Source organism: Corapipo altera, unplaced genomic scaffold, assembly GCF_003945725.1.
Source record: "Corapipo altera isolate COAL_440 unplaced genomic scaffold, ASM394572v1 75, whole genome shotgun sequence".
Classification (NCBI taxonomy): domain Eukaryota; kingdom Metazoa; phylum Chordata; class Aves; order Passeriformes; family Pipridae; genus Corapipo; species Corapipo altera.
Window position 1 is genome coordinate 6,281,943 of NW_020884887.1, and position 27,001 is coordinate 6,308,943.

The 27,001-nt window shown below is 50.7% G+C and overlaps 1 protein-coding gene across 2 annotated transcripts; it reads right to left on the reverse strand.

The window, feature by feature from the left end:
• Nucleotides 1-24,370: 24,370 nt before the first annotated feature.
• DUSP1 (dual specificity phosphatase 1) lies at nt 24,371-26,971 on the reverse strand. Of its 2 annotated transcripts, XM_027643679.1 has the most exons (4): nt 26,517-26,969; nt 26,254-26,402; nt 25,940-26,159; nt 24,371-25,436 (listed from the first exon to the last, which is right to left on the reverse strand). In XM_027643679.1, the coding sequence occupies exons 1-4, from the start codon at nt 26,887-26,889 to the stop codon at nt 25,066-25,068; spliced, it is 1,113 nt and encodes a 370-aa protein (XP_027499480.1). In that variant the 5' UTR covers nt 26,890-26,969; the 3' UTR covers nt 24,371-25,065. The 2 variants fall into 2 exon arrangements, with proteins under 2 accessions (XP_027499480.1, XP_027499479.1); XM_027643678.1 differs by having other exon boundaries at nt 26,254-26,971.
• Nucleotides 26,972-27,001: the final 30 nt, after the last annotated feature.

The window sequence follows — 27,001 nt, forward strand, 5'->3', positions numbered from 1 at the left end:
CTGACAACTATATTGTGCAAGTGGAGAAATTACTTCAAATTGAGAGCAGATTGAGATCTGTATATGATCTATCTCAGCCCTTGACAATTATTTCCATCTTGGTTCAAATTCTTGTATCCAATACTGCAAGCATCACCAAATGCATTTATTTACCTTCATTGTTAAGCAAACGGTTATAGCCGTAGCTGTTGACACAATGTATTATTGAGGTCTGACTGACTTCATAGTTCATTAACTTTCAAAATGTTATCTCCAATTCTGTTTTGCAGAACTGGCTTTATAATCAAAGACTTGATGTTTGGATTTCAAAACAAAAACCAACATTAGGGACCACAGTTATTCACCAGTTAGAAATAATCTTGCATTACATAGCAAACATGTAAATCTGATGGCAACCAACCACCCCGAAACCAAACACAGCACAAGTAGCTCTCAGGAGAAGGAAATACAAGAAACGTGAGAACCTGCTACAGCAGAACATTACCTGCACCCAAAGCACTCACTCGTTAGGAACAGTGAGCTCTTAATTCCCTGGGGTTAGCAACACCTCACGAATAGCAGAGACCCTCCCTTAAGGTACACACACCTCTGAACTCAGTGCTGCTCCACACACCTGAAAGCAACTACCAGTAAGAAACAAAACCCAGGAGTATTTTGTTTTGGTTTGTTCTTTTAGTCTTGTTTGGGGGTTTTTTCTGTCCATTGCCTTCAATTGCCCAGTTCCTGGAGGGAGGATTATTTCCTGCAGGTTTAGACACCCAAGTCTCCCTTTGCATTGCCCTCTATTCCTTTTTCTTCTGCTGGAGGCAGTACTCAGCATCAATGGGAATCTGCTCTGGATTTCTGCCAATGCACTTGCCATTCAGGGCAGTGCAACCTCATGCTCCAAACGTTCCTAGCACAGAGCCAGGGGGTCCTTTCCCTCCCCTCCATACCACACACACCTGTACAGAGGCTCAGGCAAGAGTATCCAGCAGTGCAGCTTCATGGCTCACCCAGCTGCACATCACGCTACTGACACATTAAGTAAATGACAAGACCCTCATCCTGCCAGCAGCAAAATATTTTGGGTTTCCCCAGAGGAAGAAAAGAGAAAACAAAACTAAATACTTAAAGCTTTTTGAAAGAAGTCATCAAATCAGACCGTTGCGTAAATGCCTGAAAAAAGCTGATCAAATTTCTAACACCAACGTTAAGAATCAAGCGTGAAGAATGACAATGTTTTATTTAAAACTGAAACTGTAACAGGTCACAGATCTGAAAAAAAAGCTGTTTTGCAGTTTTTGCAAATCCCAAATGCAGATCCCAAAGGCCCCAGGCCAAGGAGAGGTTAACAAGAAACAAGTTCAGGCTTGCTGAAACTCACTGCTATACAGTAATACAAGTAACTATGATGCTGCTTCACATTAACTTGCACATTACTCAATACTTTTCTTATTCCCACCCAGGATTATTTGTATTCCAGAGCACTGGCACCTCGTCCCGGTTGGCTGAGCTCAGTTATCAGCTCCCTTCAAATCCAGCCAACCAGGCTGGCGGCTGTTGGACTTCTTGGACACGAAAAAAAAGACGCATAAAAGGCAACAAGAACCTGACACCCAGCTGCGCGGCCAGCGCCAAGCCGTTTGTTTTCCCAGGTCTGTTTTCCCAACCCTGGAGCTGGGATTGGCAGGCGATTTTGGAGCGAAGGACTTTGAATTACGGCGGGTGGATTTGGCAGGGGTTTTGCGCGGGCAGCAGCTGCAGGGGATGAAAGTGCATTTATGGCCTCAGTTCTGATTTGGGAGGGGGAGAAAGAGCTCACAGTCCCCCTCTCCCCCCCCTGCGCTGTCTGGGGGTCGGTACCACCATGGGTGAGCAGGGGGCTCAGCCCTGCGCGACCCGTCCTGAGCGCGGCCGTGGCTCACCTTGCGAGCCACTGACATTTTACCTGCCACCTCCCTCCGTGTCGCCGAGGCCCCTGTCACATCCTTCCCACCCCGAGGGACACCTGGGCCCCCCCGGGTTTTGCATCAAGCGATGCGGTAGCGCCAGCGCTGAGGGGTCTGTCCCGCCCCGGCGGAGCGCAGGACCCGCACGAACACGCATCTTACCGGTGCCGGCGGCGCCGCGCGGGACGGACTCGGCGTTGCCCATGGCCGGACGGAGCGGGTCGGGTCGGGTCGGTGCGGGGCGATGGGACGCGCTGGGGCAGCGCCGCGATCCCGCCGCGATTCGAAGCTGCCGCCCCGCCCCGCCCCGCGCCGCCACCGCCAACCGCGGCCGCGGGCGGGACACCGGGCGGGACACCGGGCGGAGCGGAGCGGGGCTGAGCGCCTGGCTCGGACCAGGCACGGCGCTGGTAGGCTGGCTCGGCACGGCTCGGTCGGGTTTGGCTGGGCTTGGCTCGACCCACCCTCGACCCGACTCGACTCGGCTCGGGTTCAGTTCAAGCTCGGCTCGGTGTGGATCGGGGTCAGCTGTGCACTGTCCGGGCGTGGCTGAGCTCGGCTCAGCCCGGATTCGGCTCGGCCCGACTCGGCTCGACTGTGCCCGGTCCGGCGCGGCTCCACGGCACCATCCGGACCGGCACAATCCGGGACGGGTCGGGCCAGTACTGATCGGAGCGGTGCCGTCCCGCAAAGGGCGCTCCCCGCGCCCGTGGCAGCCAAAGAAGAGGCGCCCACCCCCGTGATCCTGCCCGGGCTGACCCCCTGCCCACCCTCCGGCTGTGGCCGTGCCCCCGCCGATCCCAGAGGTGCCTGTTTGCATCCCTGTGCTCACACTGTGCCCCTGCCAGCCCCAGGGACAGTGTCACCTCTCGTGACATGTTGAGTTACAGACCACGGGCACGAGGCAGCAGGTTGCTCAGGGCTGATGTGGACTTCAGAGGAAGTAAAAGAACAAAACAGAAGGGTTGAAATTTCTGAGTGTTCCTACTGTCATAGCAGCCCAGCCACCCCTGGGAATAACAGAAAGAAGGAAAATGACAGTGGGGAGGCCACCATTTGTCCCAGTGCCAATTTCCTCTTCCACAGCTGCATCCAGAACATCAGTACTGGGTACCAGCAGCTTTGAATTGCTTAAATAGAGATGAAGACACATCCTGCCCTGAAAAACACGGACAAAATAACGGAAACATGATGTGCAGATTAGACTGTTGCTGCTTTGAGCCTGGGAACAGGCTGAGTCCAAGAGAAAAGCAACACTGATGCTTTTACTGGAGCACTGCTGCCTTCCCAGTGCCCGTATCAGACACCAGGGTTATGGGTTGGGATGTATTGCTTGAGTGTGAGCAAGACCAGCAAGGGGGTGACAGTGACATGTGGATACTCCTTATCTGCCTGCTAATGCACTTTTTATCTCCTCCCTTAGGTGAGACCAGTGTGGCAAAGCCTCTCTGGTACTTGAGCAACCTTCAAAGCAGCCTCCTGAGCTGTTGGTGCTGTCCTCACACATGGCAGTTTGTTGTTGCCTCTTGCCTCATTGCCAGGTTTGGAGTCATTAGTGTGGCTTGGGTTTCTAATAATAAATCCTGTAACAACCATCTCAATCCAGTGCAGTCCGGAGAAGAGGAAACTGAGGGGAGACCTCATCAAGGTCTGCAGCTTCCTCATAAAGGGCAGCGGAGGGGCAGCTCCAATCTCTGCTCTCTGTGACCCAAGGGAATGGCTGGAGCTGTGTCACGGGAAGTTTAGGTTGGATATTAGGAAAAGGTTCTTCCCCCAGAGGGTGACTGGGCACTGGAACAGGCTCCTCAGGGCAGTGGTCACTGCCCCAAGGCTGACAGAACTCAAGGAGTGTTTGGACAACACTGTCAGGCACATGGTGAGATTCCTAGGATGTCCTGTGCTAGACCATAGTGGGACTTCAATGATCCTTGTGGGTCCCCTCCAACTGAGGATATTCCGTGATTCTATGAATAATAACAACAGCACAATGCAGAACTGCTGAGCATTCACAGTGGATCCCAAGCAAGTCAGGACTGGCGGCAGGATGCGAGCTCAGCCCTTGGGAACACCAGCTGGTGCTACAAAAAGACACTGATTTCTCAGACTTTCTCAAAGCCAAAGGGAGGAGGCACCTTGCTCTGTTTGTTCCCAAAAAATACTTAGACATACTCACATTCCTGAGGAGGGCGAGTAGCACACAGAGCAGCTTTCCCAGCCCTCTACTAACAGGGAAGTTGCTTCCACCTGAGCAGGTGCAGTGGGAACCTGACTGCAGAGGCAGAACGTGCAGAATTGCCTCCTGCCAGGCAAGGGGCCCTGGAGCCAGGTGCTCTACAAAACCTGCCCTTTTTCTGCACCTGGACCTTGTCCTCCTGGCAAGAACTTCCCAGCTGATCAGAGCAGCCTCCTTTTATCTACATCTTCTCCCATCACTGCTCTAGGAGCCACTGGGCTGTACCCAGGAGGAGGAACAACCCTGTGCAGGTCACATCATGTCACTCAGCCAGATACTCGCTGGCAGTCTGAGGAGGCTAAAGGGAGGCTGACACCTCTGCTCTGAGGGGCAGACATAAAAACCCTGAGAGGGGGATGCAGGGGAGTTGTGTGGCTCCTTCCCATTTCACTCCCACTGATCACTGCCCAGCTCCTCTGGGACAGGGCTCTCAGGAGGCATTGCCTCAGCTGCTGGCACAACACAGAGGTTCAGAAGATGATGTTCTGACAGATTGTCTGTTTTCAAGGGCAGCTGCTGTCTCATCACTTTAATCCCCCCATGCTGCTTAACCCCATAAAGGAGGGATAACACTGCTTGGGGAGGGCTGTATGGTTGGTGTTTTTAATTGGCCTGTAATGTTTGACAGTGTCTTGAACAGGCAAAAGGCTATTGAGCATCGGATTGCCCTAAATAGCCCCTGCATAGTCCTGGAATGTTCCTGTGTCCGTGTCATGCTCTGGACAAAGGCCTGATTAGGCTAAATTTTCTTAACATTTTTTCCATGGTTGCAATATCACAAACAGCACAGATTTCACAAAGAGATTTGGAGCCAAAATGCATCAATCTTGACCCGAAGAAAGACTTCTTTATTATTCCATGAAGTCTGGCTAGCAATGACCATAGTAAGGATTCCTTTAAAACACAAACATCTGTCTCTGCTGGGAACCAAACCGAGGTTCACCAACTCACTCCATGCCAAGACCACCAAGCAGCTGTCAGGCAGGGCTAACCCTTAGCGTGTGTTATTGGCCTGGAACCAAACCCCTTCAGCAAAGAAAGCATTAGCTCCCTTAAACTCCCACACCTCAGCTCTAGGGACACAGCATCTGCATGACGAGCCAGCCACACAGATCCATGGTGCAGTTTTCCCAGCAAGAAATGAGGAGAAACATATTGCTTTGGAGTCCAGCCCTATGTACACACCCTTGATCATTTCTGCAGAGGTAGAAGGTCCAGTCAGGGTCAGATAGGCCTCACATCTGCAGAAGTAGTAAGAGGATGTCAGCCTTAACTTCAAAGCTGAGCACTGCTCTAGGTACAGACACCAGAGAGAGGTTACATGAGGCCACATCCCCCAGCAACAAAGCAGTGAATTACCTCAGTGAGTACGAAAACATGCCCTTTGCATTCCTCTCCTCTCCCCAAAAGCCCTCACTCCAAGACCCCTGGAAGAATAACTCAATACAGAAAACAAAGACATGAGAGCAGCCCTTACACAGGCAGAGCATTAGGGAGATTGCCTGGGGCACATCTGGGCTCAGCCCTGCTCCTGCCAGCACACAGAGCAGTTGTATTGCCAGTCCTCAGGTGGCTGTGCACTGGCAGGTGGTTATGGAGAAGCCCTTGAGATTGCCTGTCCCCTTGCACTGCTGGAGAGATGCTTGGAAAAGATGCAGACACACGGGTGCAGAAGACACCCTGGATGGAGCAGTGTCTGGTAGTAAGAATCAGGCCCTCATTAATGCAGTGATATAGTTGGTTCTGCCAGTGTGATCCTCAAAAACCCCTTTCTGAAACTCTGACAAATGCAGTAAATAGCAATAATGTTTAGCTGGTTTTGCAGCAATTTCATCAGATCTCAAAGCATTTCACAAATCTTGATCCCCAAATTGGAGAGAACCCAGTCCCCAAGGAACGGGAGAAATAATGTTTCCATCCTGGCCACTCAGATGCAGTCCTGGTACAACCCCCCACATCTTCCAGTGCTCAGACTGGGTTTGTATCCCACAGTGTCAGGGCAGATGTCCCTGCCCATGGCAGGGGGTTGGAACGAGATGATCTTTAAGGTCCCTTCCAACCCAAAGCATTCTGTGATTCTATGAGGTTACTCAAAACCTTGCTTGCTCTGCGTGCCTCCTCCTCCACACTGAAGATGCTGTTGAAGAGCAAAGTGTTACTTTTAGTCACTTTACGTTTTTCAGTGCACAGCTCAGTTAAGGGCCACTTGCAAAATGACAAAACTTGGTTCTCTCTGGGAAGAACATCTGAGTGATGTGACAGATTAGCACACTTGATTCAAGCGAGGTTCCCTCCAGCATCACTTGAATCCTGACCTTGGATGACTTCAGCAGGCCAGGTCCTTCCCCTGCTTTTCCAGCATTCTCTCTCTCTGTAAAAAGCAGATAACAACAATACTGAATTCTCCTCTCAGGATGCTGTGGCAATTAAACAGACACTTATTGCTAAGAAAATTAAGGAATTACTAAAAATGCTCTGAAAACACAGTTATAAGGGCTGGATGGCTCAATTGCATCATGATCTCTGTTCTTGTTACAGACAATTTAATCAGTTATGAACCCCCTCGTTCTTGTTTGGCAGAGACATGCAGTAAATGCTTCTGCTTTGAATTTTACAGAATCAGAGAATCATTTAGGCTTGAAAAGACCTCCAAGGTCATCAAGTCCAATCTCTGACTGATCCCCACCTTGTCACACAGACCAGAGCACTGAGTACCACATCCAGTTGTTCCTTGAACACCTCCAGGGATTGGGACTCCACCACCTCACTGGGCAGCCCATTCCAATGCCTGACAATGCTTTCTTTGAAGAAATTCTTCCTGATCTGCAACACGAATCTCTCCTAGCACAGCTCGAGACCATTTCCTCCTCTCTCTTTCTCCCAGGGAGCAGAGCCTGACCCCCACCTGGCTCCATCCTTCTGTCAGGGCATTTTAGAGAGCAAGAAGGTCCCTCTTGAGCTCCTTTTCTCCAGGCTGAGCACCCCCACCTCCCTCAGCTGCTCCTCACATGACTGACTCTCCAGACCCTTCCCCAGCTCCGTTGCCCTTCCCCGGACATGCTCCAGCCCCCTTTCTTGCCATGAAGAGCCCAGAACTGGACACAGCACTCGAGGTGTGGCCTCAGCAGTGCCCAGCACAGAGGGACAATCACTGCCCTGGTCCTGCTGGCCACAGTATTGTTGATACACGACAAGATACCATTGGCCTTCGTGCCCACCGGGACACACCTGTGCTCATGTTCAGCCGCTGTCGACCAGCATCCTCGGCTTCTTTTCCGACAGGTTTTCCAGTCACTCCTCTCTCCAGGAGCGGGGAACGCTCTCCGGCCGCTGGCGCTGCGGGGATCCCCCACTAGAGGGGAGCTTCTCCCTACAAACCGCCCGTCCTGCAGCGGCAGGAGGAGCATGTCTCAGGGAGAGGGATTTGCGCGGGTTGGTTTCAACAAAAACGGTCCTGGCGAGCACCGCCAGTCGGGTGAAGGAGTTTTTGTCTCAGTTTAGCTCGTGGGAAGGGGCGTCTGCTGATGGTTCCATACACACCCACAGCCCTGCTGGTACCTCACTGTTCACCTCTGGAAGTGCATAATGTCACTCCAGCTACACAGATGTACAAAACCAATGTCAAGGATGTACAAAAGTGATGTCAAGGCAGCCAGCAACAGCCAAAGAAGGATGACATTCTTCCAGTGAGCTAGTCCAGGGGCCTCCCCGGACAAAGCTGAACACTTTCATGTCACTGTTTTGCAAGATGTCAAAAACTCTGGGAAAAATTTCAGCATGGGGAAGCTCTCTTGAGTAACCAGAGACCCTGCAGGAGGAGGGAAGGGAGGTGATACCATGCAGACATCCCTTCACCTTCCACTGCTGCCTCCTGCAAACAATCTTCCCTAGGACACGAGTGGGCAGGGAGAGCACAGACTCCTTGCTGAGGCATCAGCAGACTTTTCAGACACCTTTGGCAGGTCATGCGTGGACCTAAATGTCATCTGAGAAGAGCATGGAAACCCAAAAGAAAAAATGAAAAGCATGTGGCTGCAAGGCCACATGAAATGAGATCATTGGCAGTTCCCCACCCTGGCCCCACGGCTTTGTCCCCCAGAGACTTTCCAGGCCATCATCTGAAGGGAGCCATCCCGATTCATAGCCCAGCCCAGCAGAGGGCACACAGACACACAGAACACGCTGGAATTACAGACACGGTTAATAGAGCGGTACCCGACACCTCCCAGCCACAGTGCCAAGTTTTATTGGGCTGAGCATGACAGGATGATGTTTCTATGGCACTTTTCACCCCAGAGCTCATTCAAGGCTGGGCATGCCTATTTCTGGCCTGTGAAATAAATACTTTTTATGTTCAGTGGATGCAGACAAGTGTACATGCATTACCCTAAGGACTCATGTGCACTCTGCAGCCTGTCCATACTGAGAGATGCTCCTCTAACCCATTCATTCTGTTCCCTCATCCACAGCAAACCTCTTTTTGGCAGCTCCCCAGTGCCCACAGCCCATTCAGGTGAACACTGTTCTGGCCTCATGAAATCCAGGAATCACAGATGAGTGTCCCAGCTCCTTGAATTCAGCCTGTAAAAAGATTTCTATGTAGGAAAAAGATCCTTCCAGAGAACACAATGAGCAAGGTAGCCTTATTTAAACTCCTGGAAGTTATTTATTTACTCATTTTGCCACAGCTATTTTAGAGGTTGTCATATGAGAAGCAAACTAAAAAAAACTCTTTTGGTTAACGTGACAGTGAAACCAGACAAGATGAATCTCTCTGAAGGTGGGATTGTGTCTCTGTGGGTGGCTTAGGTGGCTTCAGCCCAGCTCTCTGGGATGAACAGTGGTGTGACAGTGACAGCAGCACCGTACAACAGCCTAAGGCAGGAGATGAAAAACAAAAAGTCAAATCATGTTTAATGGGGTTCTCACTAACCTTTCTACCAGACTGAATATCAGGTATGACATTTTCTCATCACACCTTGAAGATATGTTGTTTACTACTGCTGATACAATGCCATATAAGAGTGGGGTAGTGCTGCAGGTTTCAGAGCAACACAGACAAGTGTCAGCAACAGTTTGACGTGGGGCTGGAAGTCCAGATGTGTCAGGTGTCTGAGAGCAACTTCTGCTTTGACTTAGCATGAGTCACTCCATCACTCCCATAAGTCATAGGATTTAGTGGACCCTCATTTCAGATGGAAAGAAATGGTGGAAAATGTGCTAAGGGATATTTCAAATTGAGTCGGAAGACGATAAAAGCACTGGCATTTTGTGCCTGGGACTTGGCAGAGGTACTTAAGGGACCTGAGCACCACTTCTCTCTATCCCTCTCTCTCTCCTTCATTGACTTTCTGGATGGTTTTTAACAGATCATGACTCAGTCACCCCTTTCTTTTGTGTAAAGATAGTGGAGACTCACGTCCTTGATAAAGCACAGCAGGTTCTACAGTAGATGTGACTCCTGTATGAATAAGAGCCTGAGATCACTGAAACCCGTCATACCTCTGTGGTGGTCACTGCTGATGCAATGTCTCACAGAGTGGCAAAGTATTTACTAACAAACCAAGCACATCCACTGGTCACTCAGCAGGTCCTTTCTGGGCTGACACTGCTGGACCTCCCAGAGAGGCCATTCAGGTGGGCACAGCAGAGGTTTTCTCCCCAAATGGCAGAATTTTGATTGAAAAGAGGCACCTGGGTTTATTTTTCTTCCTTAGTAGGCTCCAAATGGCCTGTTAATGTCCTATCATGGCTCTGGAGGTGCAGGTCAGTGAGTCACAACCTGCTTTTCTCCTCCGTAGTTCTCTCTGCAGTATGTTTTTGCATCTAGGTATCCACTGTGAAAGCCTTAAGTTATCTAAGCATACATTTTACTGTGTCCTGGGACACAGCTCAAGGCCACACAGAGTAGAGCCCTTCAGTGACAAAAATGACACAGATACAGCACAGCTGGGACAAACCTCTCCCAAGGCCGAGGAAGGGCCTCACTTTACCCAGCAAATAAAGTCCAGAAAATAAACCCCAGAAAAAAGATCAAGCAGCAAATAAAATTAGCACTGTGGGCAGCACTTACCCTGCCAAGAGCTTATTTAGTGTGGGAAGGGGAAGTGCTGGAGGTAGCATGACCAAGGTATGTGGGAGGAGGCAGAGAAGGAAAGCTGATCCATCATACTCCTTTGCACTGCTTCAAAATAGGAGACCCAGCAGCCAGAGGGGGAGGCTATAAATGGCTGGCCAACTGAGGAGTGATGAAAGGACCTGCTGTATCTGCAGCACTCAGCAAGCCTGAGAATGCATGGCCAGAAGGGTCAAGAGAGCACAATTGTGCAAGCAGATTTTAAAGGAGTGTCTGGTTTTTTCTATTACCAGCATTTGAAGTATGATGGCACTGAACTCAACTCCTGCTGCATGGCATCAGCTGGTCAGTCTTGGACCAGTCAGGCGGATTCAGCAGGACTGCCTCTCCCTCCCTCCCTCCCTCCCTCCCTCCCTGACCAAGTTGTTTCCATCCACATCAGAGGCAGGACACTGATCAGGGCAGAGGATACGATCCAGTGTGAGGGCTTCCTTTCCTGACATGCCCATCTGCACCCCCTCTCCCATCTCCCAGTTTTCTCTGCCACCTAAAATGGTTTTCAGGTTCCTTCTAAAAGGAGGTTTTACAGTGGATGACCAGCTTCCCTGTGCCAAGTTTGCATGCAGCCTGGGACCTCTCCTGCACCTCTGATCCCAGTTTCCATGCATTGGAAGGAGCACTGGTACCTCTGGGATGGCAGGGACTGGCATGAGGTGCACGGCAATGTCCTATCCAGGAAGGCTGTCAAGTTGGGTTTAGGCAGGTGGTACCTACTCATACAAGGACTTCTCTTTTGTGGGTCAGAGTCCCCTCCTGAGCTCCCACAGTTCAGGACGGCCCAACACAGAAGACTAGTTGGGCCCACTATGGAGACAGGCAGCAGATGTGACAGATATGACCTCACGTTTCCCTGGAGTTCCCAGCAACTTTGCTCCCCTCCTGAAGTGTATCCCAGGACTCAGAAACCCTCTGGAACTAAGGTCCAAGTAGAAGCCTTCAAGGCCAGGTTGGATGGAGCTCTGAGCAACCCAGTCTAGTGGGAGGTGTCCTGCCTGTGGCAGAAGGTTGGAACTAGATGATCTTTAAGGTCCCTTCTAACCTAAGCCATTCTGTGATTCTATGATGAATTCTGTGATTCTGTGACCTTCTCCTGGGGCAGTAGCTAACCCCCTTACTTCTTCCTTTGATCCTGTGAAGGCTCGAGGGGGACAGCAGACGACTTACACATCTGCCGTGCCCAAATGAAGTGAATGGGAGGTCACTGCTGAGCTGTCAGTGCAGGAGGCAGAGTAGGACAGGCAGCACTGAGGCTCCTGCCCTGCCTGCACAGCCAGTTTCAGGGGACAGCTGGGCCAGGGAGGTTCCCTGACTGCCCAGACCAGAGCAGCACTGCCTGAAACACTCTCTGTTGCAAGGGGTGGAAGTTTTCAGAGCGTCCATAATGATCCCTTCACGGGCCCACATCCATTTCCTGGAAGCTTTGCCTTTTTCTGTGCTGTGAAGCTTGGGCAAGCCTGAAAAACCCGTCTGGTTTTGTTTCACGTTGATTTTTTATAAGTTTTTTTTCTCTTTGCACGGGTGCCAGCGCTGCTGTGCTGTTGCTATGTTTTGTGGTGGTTAAGCACAGCACAGTTCTCACTGCCAGCGCTGACGTGAACCCTGAGAATCTGGAACAAGTCAAACCAGCCCTACAGCACTGCAGGGAGAGTGTGGGGCTGCTCCTGCCCCACAGTCCCCTCCTCACACGCCCAGCACCCTGCAGAGACGCCAAGAGGGGAGAAGCAAAGCAACAGCTCCACATCTCAAAAGGGTTCCAACTTTTCAGGGAAGGCTGTCGCCAACAACAGCCCCAAAAGAGCTGGAGCTTAGCTCAAAACCTTCTTGACAACAATGAATTTTTAGACCCTCCAAGCTGAGGTTGGGATAAGAAGGTTGTAGCCTCTTCTCCCAAGCAACAAGTGACAGGACAGTAGGAAATTGCTTCAAGCTGTGCCAGGGGAGGTTCAGGCTGGACATCAGGAGGAATTTCTCCACAGAATGGATTGCTAAACTTTGGAATGGGCTGCTCAGGGAGGTCGTGAAGTCACCATCCCTCAAGGTGTTCAAGAAACGACTGGACGTGGCACTCAATGCTCTGGTCTACTTGACAAAGTGGTGATGGGTCACAGGTTGGACTCAATCTTGATGGTCTTTTCCAACCTAAATGATTCTATGATTCTTTGACACTGGTAACACTGCATGTAGAGAACATTCCCAGCATGGGTCCGTGGGTCTGACACCCTGCAGGGACATCACCCAAAGCTTTCAGGGCTGCATGTGCTGTTTCACAAGGCAGACACACAATACAAGCCCCCAGACCCTCATCACCCCACTATCACCCATTGTGGGGTGCACAGGGCAGGAGGAAGGGGTTGAGGTGCTCCCCCCACCAGCTCCCTGTGCGTCAGGAGAAGCGCAGGGCTGCTGCTGGGATTGCAAAACACTCGCCTGTGCTGTGTTTGAGGCTGGTTTTTGCCAACGTTACTAGGGTACAGGAGTGACTAATTCTCTCCGAACTTTCAGTTTCAGCCTCAAGCACTACATTTCAGAGGGATCTGGTGTGTGTTGTGTGGGTAAAAATCCCTGAGACAGCTCAGTGCTGTGGCTATCTAGGGCAGAAATACCCAAATCCAGAGATCAGCCTCATCACCGTGGTGCTGCGCCGAGCTGGCAGAACCAAGCCCAGCCCCAGATTACAGATGGGGCAGGAATGAGCACGCTGTCCCCTCTCCAACTTTCCTACAGCTGCTGAAGTACTGCTGGCCAAAAAAATCATTTGCGTTCTTGTAAGGCAAATCAAAGAAACGCTGCAAAAAGGAGAATGTTTGCAGGCAGAAAACTGAGCAAAATACAGTGAGCAACAGACCTTTTAAGTAACTTCTATAAATGCAAACTCTGGATGCTCATTAGACCTTAATCAGCAAATAAGGAGCAGAAAGAGGGGTGAAGGGCACAAGGACATGGATGGTTTTACTTGTGGGGAACCTGTTTTCAAGCACCAGCCTGTGCATCCCTCCTGCTTTCCAGGAGTCCTCAAAGAAGCCATGGGGCTCTGTCCTGCCTGGCAGACACAGCAATGCTCTGCACATGCTGGAAAAGTACAGCCACTGCGAGAAGTCTCTGGATGAAGGCTCCGGGGCAGGGAGGGGGGGATTTGCTTCCACCCTGGCGTGTGAAAAGGAATACGGGTCTGGAAAGGTGCCATGGAAATGGTTTTCAATAACAGCCTCTGGAGACGGGCTCATGTACCGGGGGGGCCGCAGCAGGGAGGGGGTAAGGGGGCCCCACACAGCTATGGGAGGAATGTCCCCTCAGGAACTCGCTGTTCCTTCCTGCGGCACCGACGTCACTGGGCAGTGCAGGAGTCAGGCAGGAAGGCTCTCACAGCCCCTCTCCTCCCAGCCTCCTCCTCCAGCATGGATCTTGTGTGCTCAGCCCCACACAAACAGCCCCACTCTTGATGGGGAAGGGGGGGGGGCAGGGGAGAAGAAGGAAACGCATGGACCTACAGAGCCAGCTGCTTCCACTGCTGCTGCTGAGCTACAGAGAGTCACGGGCACACACACTTCTTCCAGCATCATGGGCGAAGGCCAGTGGTGTTACAGAGCCCTCTCTCCAAGGGTGGGCATGGCTGTTGGCAGGCGTCTGCTCCACCTTACTGTGAGAGGAGAAATCCAGCACACACAGCTGGTTCCTCTCCCACCCCTTGTATGCTTGGAAAGGGGCTGGGTGGCCACTGGTCCCACATGGCCATTTTATCTATGTGTTCAGCAGGAGGAGGCTGTTCCCTGCCCATGTGCAGAGACTTGAGAGGTCCCCTCCCATGTGCGGGGATAACCCAACGAGGAGCATGCCAGCAACAAGCTCCTGTACTGGCAGCGATCACAGAATCGTTTAGATTGGAGAAGACCTCCAAAGCCCATCGAGTCCAACCTTTGACCAATCACCACCTTGTTAACCAGACCAGAGCTCTGAGTGCCACATCCACTCATTCCTTGAACACCTCCAGGATGGTGACTCCACCACCTCCCTGGGCAGCCTCTTCTACTGCTTTACAATCCTTTCAATGATGTGCTCATCATCATTCTTCCTGATGTCCAACCTGAACCTCCCCTGGTGCAGCTTGAGGCCGTTTCCTCTTGTCGTGTCCCTTGTCCGCTGGGAGCAGAGCCCAACTCTCACCTGGCTCCATCCTCCTGTCAGGGAGTTGGAGAAAGTGAGAAGGTCCCCCCTGTGCTTCCTCTTCTCTAGGCTAAATGATTCTCGCATGGACACTGCCCAGGACCATCTTGCTGCTTGTCTGGAGAGCCGACCCTGTGACACCCACACTCCCCTCACTCCCCGTGCAGGCTCTGCACCCCCCGGCTGCAAAGCCGCTCCTGCAGAGTGGTCGGCAAAGCAGCTGGGCCATCACTTTTTATAGCCACTGAGCAACAGCACCTCACCTGAACTTTGCAGCACGAGGGAACAGCAGTTCCTACAGCTCAGGAAGAGGATAAACATATCACAGCAGCCTCCAGGCAACGGGACAAACAGCACGGTGCATCTGCAAACATGGCCCTGCGCCTTTGGCCGTGACAAGCAGCGGCTCAGCTGGACACCACACTCCTTGCAAAGCCACTTCTCATCCCTTTAGGTACCTTTCAGAGATCCATTACTGGCTTGGAGGGGAGGAGGAGGGGAGGAAAACTGAGATCTCTGGCCAGATCTAGAATTGGTGCTTTGGTACGAAGCCAGGTTGAAAGGGGAACAGCCTGTAGCAACTGGTCTCACTTCTGACACGGTGATATCTTATATCCACTTATGTCATTCTGGGAAGGGCAACAGAAGGGAGAATCAGCAACTCTTCCCCAAGGGTTAAACTGTCTTCCTGAATGGAAACTGGCTCTTGCAGGGGAAGGGGGAAATGGAGCAACAAACCAGCCAAAGCTGCAACACTGGGTGAGCAGCCTGAGCAAGCGCTGTGACAGATTTCAGGCACTGCAGTCAATATTCACCCAGATAAAGCACACGGCTCTGCAGCTTTACCTCACTCAACTCCTCCTTCCCTCTCTGTTTCCCCCAGTTGCATAAAGAAACAAACAAGGTCTCAACGGCTGAAAATGCTGTGGCACCATGCGCAGAACCTGTCCATGGAAGAGAAGTGCCCCAGCTGGTTGCAAGAGAAATCCAGCTGCAGCACTGCACAGCCCAGCACAGACCAGTTTGTTGGGAATAGAGACTTTCCTGAGAAAGAGTTCTTAAAGAGTTCTCCCCCTGAAGGACCCCATCTGGACATGAGTGCGTAGCTCTAGATGCGAACACAAGGCAGAAACATTTCATCCAGTCTCAAAAAACCTAAATATTCCTCCAGAAGAACATCACAAAGAAAAAGCTGTCAGTCTTGTGATGGATTTTGGAAATGCCAAATATTTCCACTTTGAATTTACAGTTGAGGAAAAGCTCTTCCTGGTGCACAAGTGAGAAGAGGTAAAAGAACAGTAGGTTTCAGAGAACAGGACTTGAATTAACACCACGATTAGTGTCACATCGTGGTACTTTTTATGCCAACTGGCATTGCAGAGAGGGTCCTTATAAGGCAGCTGAAAAATTAAGAATGGCAAATTCTTCTTAAACTTCAAAGAAAACTCTTTTACATCCTTCTCTGTCTTCTCAGAAGCCTTTGTGTCATCACCAGCCCAGGAAGAAGGAAACACTTCAGACCTCCAGTTTCAGATGTTGCACTGGCAAAACCCACAGCCATGAGGAGTCAATCCATGGCCCTGCACATCAGCTTCTGTTTGTAAAAATAGGTTCCTGCACTGAGAAGCCTGCAGACCATAGTCCATCTGCTTCAGCACCTGGAGGCAGGAGCAGAGTTTTCTTTTTGCTACCCCAGGAATGTGACATCCCCACTATAATGGAGCCTGCAGCACTATTTTGGGCCTCTTGGTATCACTGCAAGGCATGTAGTAAACAAACAACTCCTTTTGGTAAATTCTTTTTAGGAAATTCTTTAAGCCCTGGTGAACAAATGGTGTTCTCCTGCTCTTGAGATCTAGTTCATCTGGATTTAGAAGCGGGTCCAAAATTGGTGAAAGCAACCAGCAAGTTTACAGCTCTGCATTTAGCATCCCTATTCATCCCTTTCAGCCTCATTAAATGTTTTGGAATCTCAAACTTCCCCAGCAGCCTATTTCTAACAAATGCAAAGCCCTCCAGTGTCCTCAACAAACCCCAGCTGTAAACCAAACCCAGACCTTTTTGATTCCTGATCCATGAGCAAACCATTGGCAACAAGCATTTGAGAGCAGGAGCAAGCACAAATCTTTCCCTCTGGGCGAGACCTTCATGGCCACCAGCTCTTCCTGCTTTTTCTTGTGCCTCTCTTCCAGTTGTGCCCAGCTGTTTCTTTCTCTCCCTGTCTCCAAACCTATGTGTTTCATACAAAAAAAATCTCTGCACCCTCCACCCAGGAAGATCATTTTGCACCAGAAATAGAGCACGCTATACTTGGGATGCAGCCCAGGCATCTTAAAAATAGCTCAGTGCGTAGCTCGTGGTGCCACATTCGGCCGTGCCAGCTGCCTGGACAGACGGACAGGGTGCCAGTGGGCAGGCCCTCCCCTTGCAAGGCCATAAATGACCATAGTGCTCCCCAGCAAACCAATTGGTGCCTGGCAGGGAGGGCAGGGTGGGCAGCATCACGCTGTGCCGGACTGAGCACTGCCTGCCTGCCTGCCTCCTGCCCTCCTCGGGCCCCCTCTCCCTGTGCACTCCACATTCCTGCCGCTCATGGAAGGCATTAACACCAGATAAAAGTATGAGGAGCCCAAATGGAGCACCCTGACGTCAGCCATCCCTGGAGCCTGGAAGGGAGGCTGTAAACAGAGGAACAAAAGGCAGTTATAAACAACCATCTTCATTGGCGCCTGCGGACTGGCATTTAAAGGATAAAGAGAAACAAGGGAAGGTGCTGAAATTTGGGGGCTGCTCAGCGCTGAGATGTCTGCTGGCTCCGCGCGAGGGAGGAAAATCTCCTAATGGAGTGGGAAGAGTGAAAGACAAAGATCGAGAGGATTTTTTTTTTTTCTCCTTGCAAATAGCTTTGTTTCCTTCTGTTCCTCCCAGTCAGTAGGAAAGGGTGGGGACTATTGTTCGATCCTGCTGTTCAGCTGGCTCCTCACACAGCTCCCAGGGCAGCCAGAAATCCTTCGGCTCAAAGCATCCCGGTGATGCAAGAGACGTTCCAGCCAAGCTACAGCAGCCAACAGGGTTTCAACATTTGACCAGCTTCGACTGTCCCACTCACCCTGTGCTAAACTCTGATGCTGCAGTTTGCATTAGTGCACTTTGGAAAGCCCTGAGCAGTTGGATTCCTCATATTCAGTCACCAGTGAGACCTACAGGTGTTTCCTCTCCTGAGGTGCCAGGTGTCATCCACCTAAACATGGGAGTGGAAGAAGTGGCCATCACACAGACATGGTTATAGGATCACAGAATGGTTTGGGTTGTAAAGAAGCTTAAAGATCATCCCGTTCCAACCCCCTGCCATAGGCAGGGACACCTTCCACTATCCCAGGTTGCTCCAAGCCCTGTCCAACCCGGCCTTGAACAGTTCCAGGGATGGGGCATCCACAGCTTCTCTGGGCAACCTGTGCCAGGGCCTCACCACCCTCACAGGGAAGAATTTCTTCCATACTGCTAAGTTGAATTTCCCCTCCAGGATCCTTCCAGGCTGCAGAAGAGCCAGGCTGGCACCCGGACCATTGGCTGGGAGCTCTGATCTCCCAGTAAAGCCCAGCGACGCAGAGGAAATGCCACATGTGCCCAGACACAGACAGAGTTCACAACTGATGCTATCGCAGCCGACACGTGTAGGACTCATGTCTTTGTTTTAACAACAAAGACCAAGAAAACATCCTGTAATGTAACATTTAAACCAGCGCTTATGTGATTGAAAAAGAAAGACCCACCAGCCGTGGTTACATAGTTTAGGCTGCTTGTTTATATCGACAGTGTTCCCATTGCCTGGCTAATGGAAACAAGTGCTGGGCACTTTAAATCACTGAAAAGCAGCAAAGTTCACATCTTTCTGTCATGTATTTTATATGCAAGATGGATTCATAGAACATCCTGAGTTGGAAGGGACTCACAAGGATCACTGAGTCCAGTTCCTGGCCCTGCACAGGACACCCCAACAATCCCACCACGTGCCTGAGAGCGTTGTCCAAACACTCTTTGAGCTCTGTCAGCCTTGAGACAGTGACCACTGCTCTGGGGAGCCTGTTCAGTGCCCAACCACCCTCTGGGGAAAGAACCTTTTCCCAATATGCAACCTAACCCTCCCCTGACACAGCTTTGTGCTGTTCCCTCAGATCCTGTCACTGGACAAAAGATTGTACATGCAGCATTTGGGACAGCAAACAATAGTTCCGATTTTTAAGATACTTATCACCCAAAAGCCCCTGAAATATATATATCTGCAATCACCAAGATCTCATTGCAGAAAACAAGAAAGGAAAGAAGTTACTAGTTGCAAGTATTTGCAGACTTGCAAGTCTGCAAGTATCACAGAGTCTCAGGAAAGATTATTAGAGATAATGAACATCTGCAGTTTACATTAGAAAAACCTGCCATCAAAACCACAAGGTGCTATGACCCAGCTGTCTTAACAAGAACCTTAACAAGATCTGAAAGAACACTATACTGATGTGTGAAACAATTTTACCATAGATGATATTTTGGCAGGAATTTAGAGAATATACTGAAAATAAACCACCTCTTTTCAGTGTGTAAAAGGCATGAAAAAGCCATCATTAGATATAACCACAATTACTGCGGAACAAAAAAACCTCCTTTCAAATAAAATTAAATTATATCAGATATTAAAAGTCTAAAAATTAACACTGTAGTTTCTTATTTTAGTACAGGTGGGAGCTACACTGGCCTCTGAGACAGACTACAATGCAAAAAATAAATTGTGTAGTGAGAACCTGTTAATTTGTAGCCAACTGGTTACTGAGTTAGAAGGCAACTACGTCATATTAGAGTCCTCTGGGAGTTTATTTTTAAACATGGCCTATAGTTTGGGAACGAAAAGGTATTGAAATGAGAGGGACTGGTGTCATACATAACCTTTTTATGAGAAATGAAGCATTTTCTGCAGCAGTCGTGGTAGCCCCAACATGGTCTATACAATGTGGATACTGGAATGAACTGGCTGATTACTGTTCCCACAGGCCTGACTCACCCAGCCTGAGCACCAAACAAGACCTGGGTGAGATGTAACAGGGTTACTAATGTCCACTGTTATTAGCTGTGCTTCATCCCCGCTCCACAGGCCAAGCACATGCATGAGCATCTTCCCTTTCGGCTCTTGAAACACCTTCAGTCCTCCAGACTCCAAACCATCACCGCTGAGCGCCCACCTGGAGAACACCCCCACCCACTGCCAGGCCCCGGGGCTGAAGGTGAGCTGGAAGCTGCCCACGGGTGTCTCATCTCACCCACTCCCCTGCGTGCCAGCGGCTCCGAGGGGAAGCCCAGACCGAGTCATCTCTGTGTCTGGCAGGAAACACATGCAAATGCACGAGCTTGAGAGCCCCACTCTGGAAACCCCCATCCCATCAGGCTCTGGGGGCCCTCAGCCAGCCCTCAGCCCCCTCAGTTGTGCCCTGGTGCTGGCCAGGCTCAGCACACACAGCCTGGCACTGCAATAGAGATGAACAGCCACACGCAGCAACGGGAAAACCCTGGACGTGAAAATTCCCACAAGGAGGAAAAAAAACCCAAACCCACACCTGGAGAACAGGCTGCCCACACCATGTAAGGACAAAGAACAAAACTTCTTTTTCCCCTGGTTTTGGCCACGAGTCTTACAATAACAGAGCCAACTTGCTCCACATAGGACCTTGGCGCTGCTTTCCAGACAAGCACAGGTTTGGACAACTGTCCTTCCAAAATGGGAAGTAGCTCCCAAAATCAGAAATCCATTAACCACCCCAGCAGCAGAGCAATTCAGCTGCTTCCCCTCAGGTTCATTTCCTGGAGATTGTGCTCAGAGCCACCTGAGCCAGGTCCCCAGCAGGGCCAAGCTGAAGTCCCCACAGCAACACCAATTAAATCAGCAAAATATCAGGAGACTCTTCTTCTCCCCCAAACTCTCAGATTTCTCATATCAGGGCTGCTTTCCCTCCTTTAATACCTTGCTCCCACTTAACCTTTTATGCCCCTCATAGGTGCTAATGGGGTCCACCTTGTCCATGCCTCCCAGCTGGGTTGCCAGCTCCCCATCAGCTGTGGCCTCTGGCTCTGCACTGTAGTAAACAGAGTGTAGTGGGAACCACATGCAGGACAAACCTCAGAGCTAATTTATTCTTTCAGCATGAGTGGATTTGAGGTTGTGCTTAAGCTGTTTTCCCAACCTCCCTACAGCCTTGGATGGGAGCAGATTTGGGGATGCCAAGGCCCTGGGTGGAGTCTCGTTGGCTGCACTGTGAGTAGGTGTCTGTCACAGACATTGCTGCTGGACAAGCAAAAGGATCAGACACAGGTTTAGATGGGGTTTGAGGTGTAGTGATTTCTCACCACACTAGACAGTCACACACCACAAGCTTCTGTCCTTCCCCATCACACTGCGACTCATCTGCAGAGCTGGGGAGTGGGATCTATGGGGCTGCACTTAAACACCGCTTCCAAATGACTCTCAGTGCCTTTTCTGCTACCCTGAAGCCAGGCAGAGCTAAAAACCCAGGTGGTAACCAGGCAAACAAGATCTGCCTGTGTGTGAACTGGATGTAATGTTCTTTTTTCCACGTAATGGCATCACACATCCTTGTGGCCCTGCGAGTCTGCTCCTGGGAGTGACTAATACAGGATAGTCCCTAAGCCTGAGTACACCCAGCGCCTCTCCAAGTGCTGATTACAAAAGAAAGGCAAAAGCTTTGAGACAAGGGGATTACCCAAGTCTAATCTGGAGCTTTGTGTCTGTTTGTCATGTGATAACTGGGTATATACTGTAACCCCTGAGTATTGCATCTTGCTGGGAATATTACTTGTGGCTCATGTGCTGTGTCCCTGTGTGGGTTGGCCATGGACACCCTTTGGATGTCTATGGGTGCTGGATGAAGGCCCATGTGTAGGGTTAAGTGCTGCCATGTGTTCTCTTTGTAACCTTTGGAGTGTCAGTATCCACATCCACACTCTGGCATTTTGGGGGCCCGAAGGTCTTGTCTGTGTGTCCCCATCCCTGCTCTGCACAGCACACAATGGCCATTGTTTGCCTTCAGGGCGGGTGAGCAGCCTCTGGCTTGAGAGGAACAAAGCCCGGAGCCAGTTCCTGAAAATACAAAACATGCCTTTTTATCACTTCATGACAAATTGGTTTGTCAGCAGCAGGAAGTGATGTTACTGTTGTTCTCACCAAGGGGAAACTCCTCGTGGTTTCCATGGGGATGTATGCAACTGTAGAGCTACAGGTTTATATAAACTGAATGCCCCATGCTTGCCTGCTGTGTGCCAGGATTCTATGATGGGTCTCAGCTGAGTCCTGCTAGCACAGTGGGACAGCCAGCTCGTGTTGGAGCCAGGGAAATGGGAGTTCAAAGCCCTAAACTAGGGTGAGCTGCGTGCCTTGATATTCCAAAGAAACAAAGCAGCAAAGCTGGGAGAATCAATAAGGGGCAAGAAGGAAAAATGCCTCCCTAACACATCCACAGCAGGAAAAGTTCAGCCAAGCTGTGTCATCAAGGCATCCTCCAGCTCTGTCACTGCCCATCTCAACCCCTCATGCCTCATTGCCCAGTTCATGCCTCCTCCTCTGCCCCACACCTTGCCAGCCATCCCATCCCATCCCATCCCATCCCATCCCATCCCATCCCATCCCACTCCTTCTCTCCCACTCCCAGAAATCCCTCAGCTGAGCCCATCCGTTTTCCCCAAAACTGTCGCCCCAGGATCTGATATCTCTTCCCCCCTTATCCTCCCCTGTTTGCACAGAGCTATGTGCGATCTGGGTGCAATCCCAGAGTTTGCAGGAGTCTGAGACTGGGCACTGTGAGACTCTGATTACGCAGAACGGCAGAAGGATCACAATGAAGACTTGGAAAAGGACATTGGATGTGCACAGAGCTGGAAGTGCACATCGGTGCCTTGCTGGGACTGCAGCCCTGCTGTCCTGGCTGGCTGATCCACAGAGGGCTTTGTGCTGAAGCAGCTCTCTTTTGCTCCCCTCTGTCAGGTGCCTGCTTAGGTTATAAAAGCTGATCAGCTGCCAGGTAATGAGTTTTATTGTTCCAAGAAACACATAAACAAGCTCCTGCGGCTGCCGGGGAGCGGATTTCTGTTTGAATTGCGATTAACAGGCAGGATTTTTTTTATCAGTTGCATGGCCAGGGCTGCCAAGGTTGTATTTTTCCACTGAACAAGCTCTGCTTTGCTTTGAAGGTGAAAGTTTGTTCCACCCTTTACTGCAGGTGTAAAAAGGCTCACGTAGTCAGTCTTGCATATTTAACCAGGAGAGCAGTGGTAGGTGAAACGTGCCAAGGGAATTTCCATGGATGAAGGGGGTTTGCAGGATTTGCAGCATGGCACAGGCTTTGGGGAGGATATTCACTTTGAGGTTCAGGTACACTTTAGGAAAAAAAAGGGTTTCTAACTCCATTCTCAGCACCCAGGGATCTCTCCTCCTTTTTGCTGCTCCATTTTTTTTTTTATCCCTTGGTGTCAGGTTGAAACTTGGTGACGGCTGACGCGAAGTGCTGACGACAGAGCTGCATCCGAGGGGCAGCTCACGTGGAAGAACTTCAGAGGCAGCAGTGCATCATCCCGTCCTTCAAGGGCACCTTCTCCCAGGAGGAGAGTCCTGGATTTTAGCACCATTAATACTCCAAGTAACTTGCAGGATTTCAGCTGCAGTTTGTGGTGCTTTGCTTGTCTCCAGTTACGTGACAAGAGCACAACTGCTTTATGCTCACAGAAATCTTCATCTATAAACTTAGGACCACAATACCTTGATTAGGATCAAATGGCTTGATTTTACAGTCACAACCTGCTGTCTGCCCAAGCAAAACCATTTTTGACAGGGCAAACATAGTATCTGACTCCTTGAATATTAGATTTGCAGGGACTAGTGGCTCCCTTCTGGAGCAAATGGAAACACAACATCCTACTGCTCCTCAGCATCCATCTCCCTTTTACTAGCATTACTACTCTGCCTAGCAAATCAAGCTTTCAGCTGCATCTCATCCCCATCAGCTTCCAGGGGCAAGGGGATGTCACAGCAGTGCTACTGCCCTGCCCCACACAGCCCATGGAGAGATGCAGTTCTGCCAGAGCACCCAACAATAACCCTGCTCCCTTTGCTGCCTGTCACTCTCACCCTGCAGCTCCAGCTCCCCTGGCTGGCTTTTGCTATGCTACTTAAACTCTTCATTGCCTCAGCTGCAACACTAGATACAAGTCACTCTAGTGATAATCTCCAGCAGGAAAGAATTCGTGTCTGGGTAAGAGAATCGGTGACTTGTTGGTTACCTGATCTCTTGTCATGCCCCAGTTTGTTTACAGAGATGGCCCAGCAAGCCAAATACCTCACTCCAGACACCAGAGGCTTTTGAGTTGCAAAACGGAATTAAGAAGGTGGGACAGAAAAAGAAAATACCCTGTGAACTTGTGCCAAGCCTTAGAGATCTGTTACTAACAGGTTAATTTTTAGACTTAACCTCTGAAGCATTAAAAGTACACAAGGAATAAAGACTCTTCTTCCTCCTTCTTAAAAGAAGGAGTATTTTAAATTCACTGTAGCCCAGTGCCCAAGTCTCAGCTGGTTCAAACTGTTACAGCTCTGTGGCCATCACTACAGCCAAATTCACCTCACAGCTGAGAAATCAGCCTTGGCTCACTGCCACTGCACATAATTATATGGGGACAAAGAAAGCTCAGGTTAAGAAGCTGCACTAGTTTCTAGTCAATTATGTTGTTTAAACCTATTTTTCTATAAGTCAAACCCTGAGGCCAGGAGAGTTGAAGATTCAGATTTCTTAAAGCTCTTGATCGGGGAGCTTCCACAGGAGTTTTGGGACTGTGAAATGCAGTACTTTAAAGAACATATAATACAGATCAATAGAAATATCATAATTTATTCCATTTGTATAAAAAAAGTTATAATCATGTAACAAAACTATGTCTTCATAAGAAGAAATATATTATTTCACATCATAAATAAATCAGCAAACATACAACCCTTGGCAACTCAAAAAAGCACTCGCCTGGTGCTTTCACGTCAGTGCTTGGGAAACAAGAAGAGCTGACAAATATACACACACAGGATTATAGTACCAAAAAATATTGAGGTATTTGGTTTCTCTAGAACTGAAACTTTACGTTTGTGAAGGCAAAAAAAAACAAACAACAAACCAACAAACAACAATGCACTAATGTAAAAATAAATAAATAGGACTGTCATATAAAAGGGGACAACATCAGTGTTGCTCAAAGTGTCCAGGAATGGGAATACTGGTGAGCATGCTACTATACACGGAGCAGGCCTAGGACAGACAGAAGACAAGGAAGAAGAGCTCAGGAAGAGCCACTGTCCTTTGATCTCTGTGTAGACATCCAGATATTTGCTTGAGAAGTCAGAAACACCCGGTTCTCTGGCATTGGGTGAGCTCCTCTCCATTTAGGACACCGTTCTGGGATGCAGGAATGACTCCCCACAAAACACAAGTGACTGGTGACACTGTCCCTGTAGTTATTGCACTTCTGAGACAGCAAGTCTGAATTCTGACCACATTTTCAGCCGCTTTTCAGCAGCTTGGGGAAGTAGTGATGGGGCTCTGAAGGTAGCTTAAAGCACTGGACGGGGTGTGAACAGGGATGGAGACGGGGAAGTTAAAGACTGTGGTGGTGGATGCTCCTCTGTCCAATACTGCCATAGCGGGGCTCCCGGCCTCTGCTGAGCAGTTGGGGGCAAGGACCTGTGACTCAAACTGAAGCAGCTGCCCCATGAAGCTGAAGTTTGGGGAGATGATGCTTCTTCTCTGCTTCACAAACTCAAAGGCTTCATCCAGTTTGACTCTGTTGGTCCTCATGAGATAAGCAAGGCAGATGGTTGCTGACCGGGAGATGCCGGCCTGGCAGTGCACAAATACCCTTCCTCCATCATTTTTAACAGAGTCTGAAAGAATTAAAGCACACAGTTAGCAAACAAATCCCACTGCTTCCAGAGATGAGAAAAAGCACAGGTTGCTGTTTTACATTTCTTTAATCCATCCCTTCCTAATAGGTGCACCCGGAGCTTTTGAGACAAAGGGAGTCTTTGTCTTGAGGAAAACAGCTATTCTCATTCTGGGCTCCAGTTCCAATTATACTAATAGCTCCTCCAGGTCACTTCAGCAGTCTTGCAAGATTACTTTAATACTGATCCGCTTAAATTCACTAACTCTTTTCTGCAAGACCAGTGCCTCTTGATTCAAGATTTCAAACAGCTTTATGAAGCTAAGATTATGCCTCTGGGTAAAATAAAATTAAGGGAAATGTTCCCCCGAGTATATCTCTCCAATGGGATGAAATTCCCCAATCTCAAATATAGGTTTTACTGGGGGAAAACAATGCCCAAAAGTCACTTCCCAGGATACATCAACCCAAAAAAAGAACAGACTGTAAAGAGGGCTCATTTACCTATGAAATCAATCGCCTCGTTAAACCAGGAGCTGATATCCGCCTTGTGGTTGTCCTCGACGGGGATACTTTTATACTGGTAGTGCCCTTCGAAGTGGTTGGGGCAGTTGGCCGAGACATTGATTAACGCCGTGATCCCCAAAGCGTCCAGCATGTCTTTTCGGGAGGCGTGGTAAGCGCTGCCCAAGTACAGGAACGGCAGGATTTCCACCGGCCCGCCCTGGAACAGAGAGGACAGACCACCGGTTACCCCCTGCCCGGTGTCCCGCGGCATCCCCCGCTCCCTCGCCGTGCCGCACCCCGTCCCCGCTCACCTGGTCGTACAGCGGGGTCCCGCAGGAGCTGCATCCCGAGTCGGCGCTGCCGGGCGCGGGGCTGGCGCTGAGGGGCAGGCTGAGCCCGGCGGGGGCGGCCGGCTTGGTGCAGAGCTCGGAGCAGGCGGACGAGAAGGCTTCGTAACCTCCTGCGGGGGCAGAGCGGGGAGAGGGGCGCGGGGTGAGCGCCGCGGGGCCGGGGGGCGAGCGGGGCTCCCCGAGCCAGCCCCTCCGTCCCCTCCACGGGCCGCGGGGCCACTCACCCTTAAGGAAGCAGATGCGGGCGCCGCGGGCCTCCCTGCAGAGGGTGCCGAGCGCCAGCAGCATGGTGCTGTCGCGCTTGGGCGCGTCCAGGTCGGCGCTGCGCTCGTCCAGCAGCACCACGGTGTGGAACAGCCCCTGGCGCAGCCGGGCGCGGAGCTCCTCGTTGGGCACGACGTGCTCCAGGGCCAGCGCGCCCTTGGCGCGGCGGCGGACGATGGTGCTGAGGCGGACGTTGCAGGAGCCGCGGATGTGCGCGGCGTTGAAGGAGAAGAAGGAGCGGCAGTCGAGGACGAGGCACTGCGCGCCGCGCTCCTGCAGCAGCAGCGCCCGCAGCGCCTCGCACTCCAGCGCGCACACCCGCAGGTTCACCATGGCTCGGGGTGAGGGGCAAGGGAAGGCAGGCGCGGTGTGTGCCGGCAGTGCCACTGTCCCGGGACGTCGCTGTGTCCCGGCCGCTCCCGCCCTTTATATCGGGGCCGCGCCG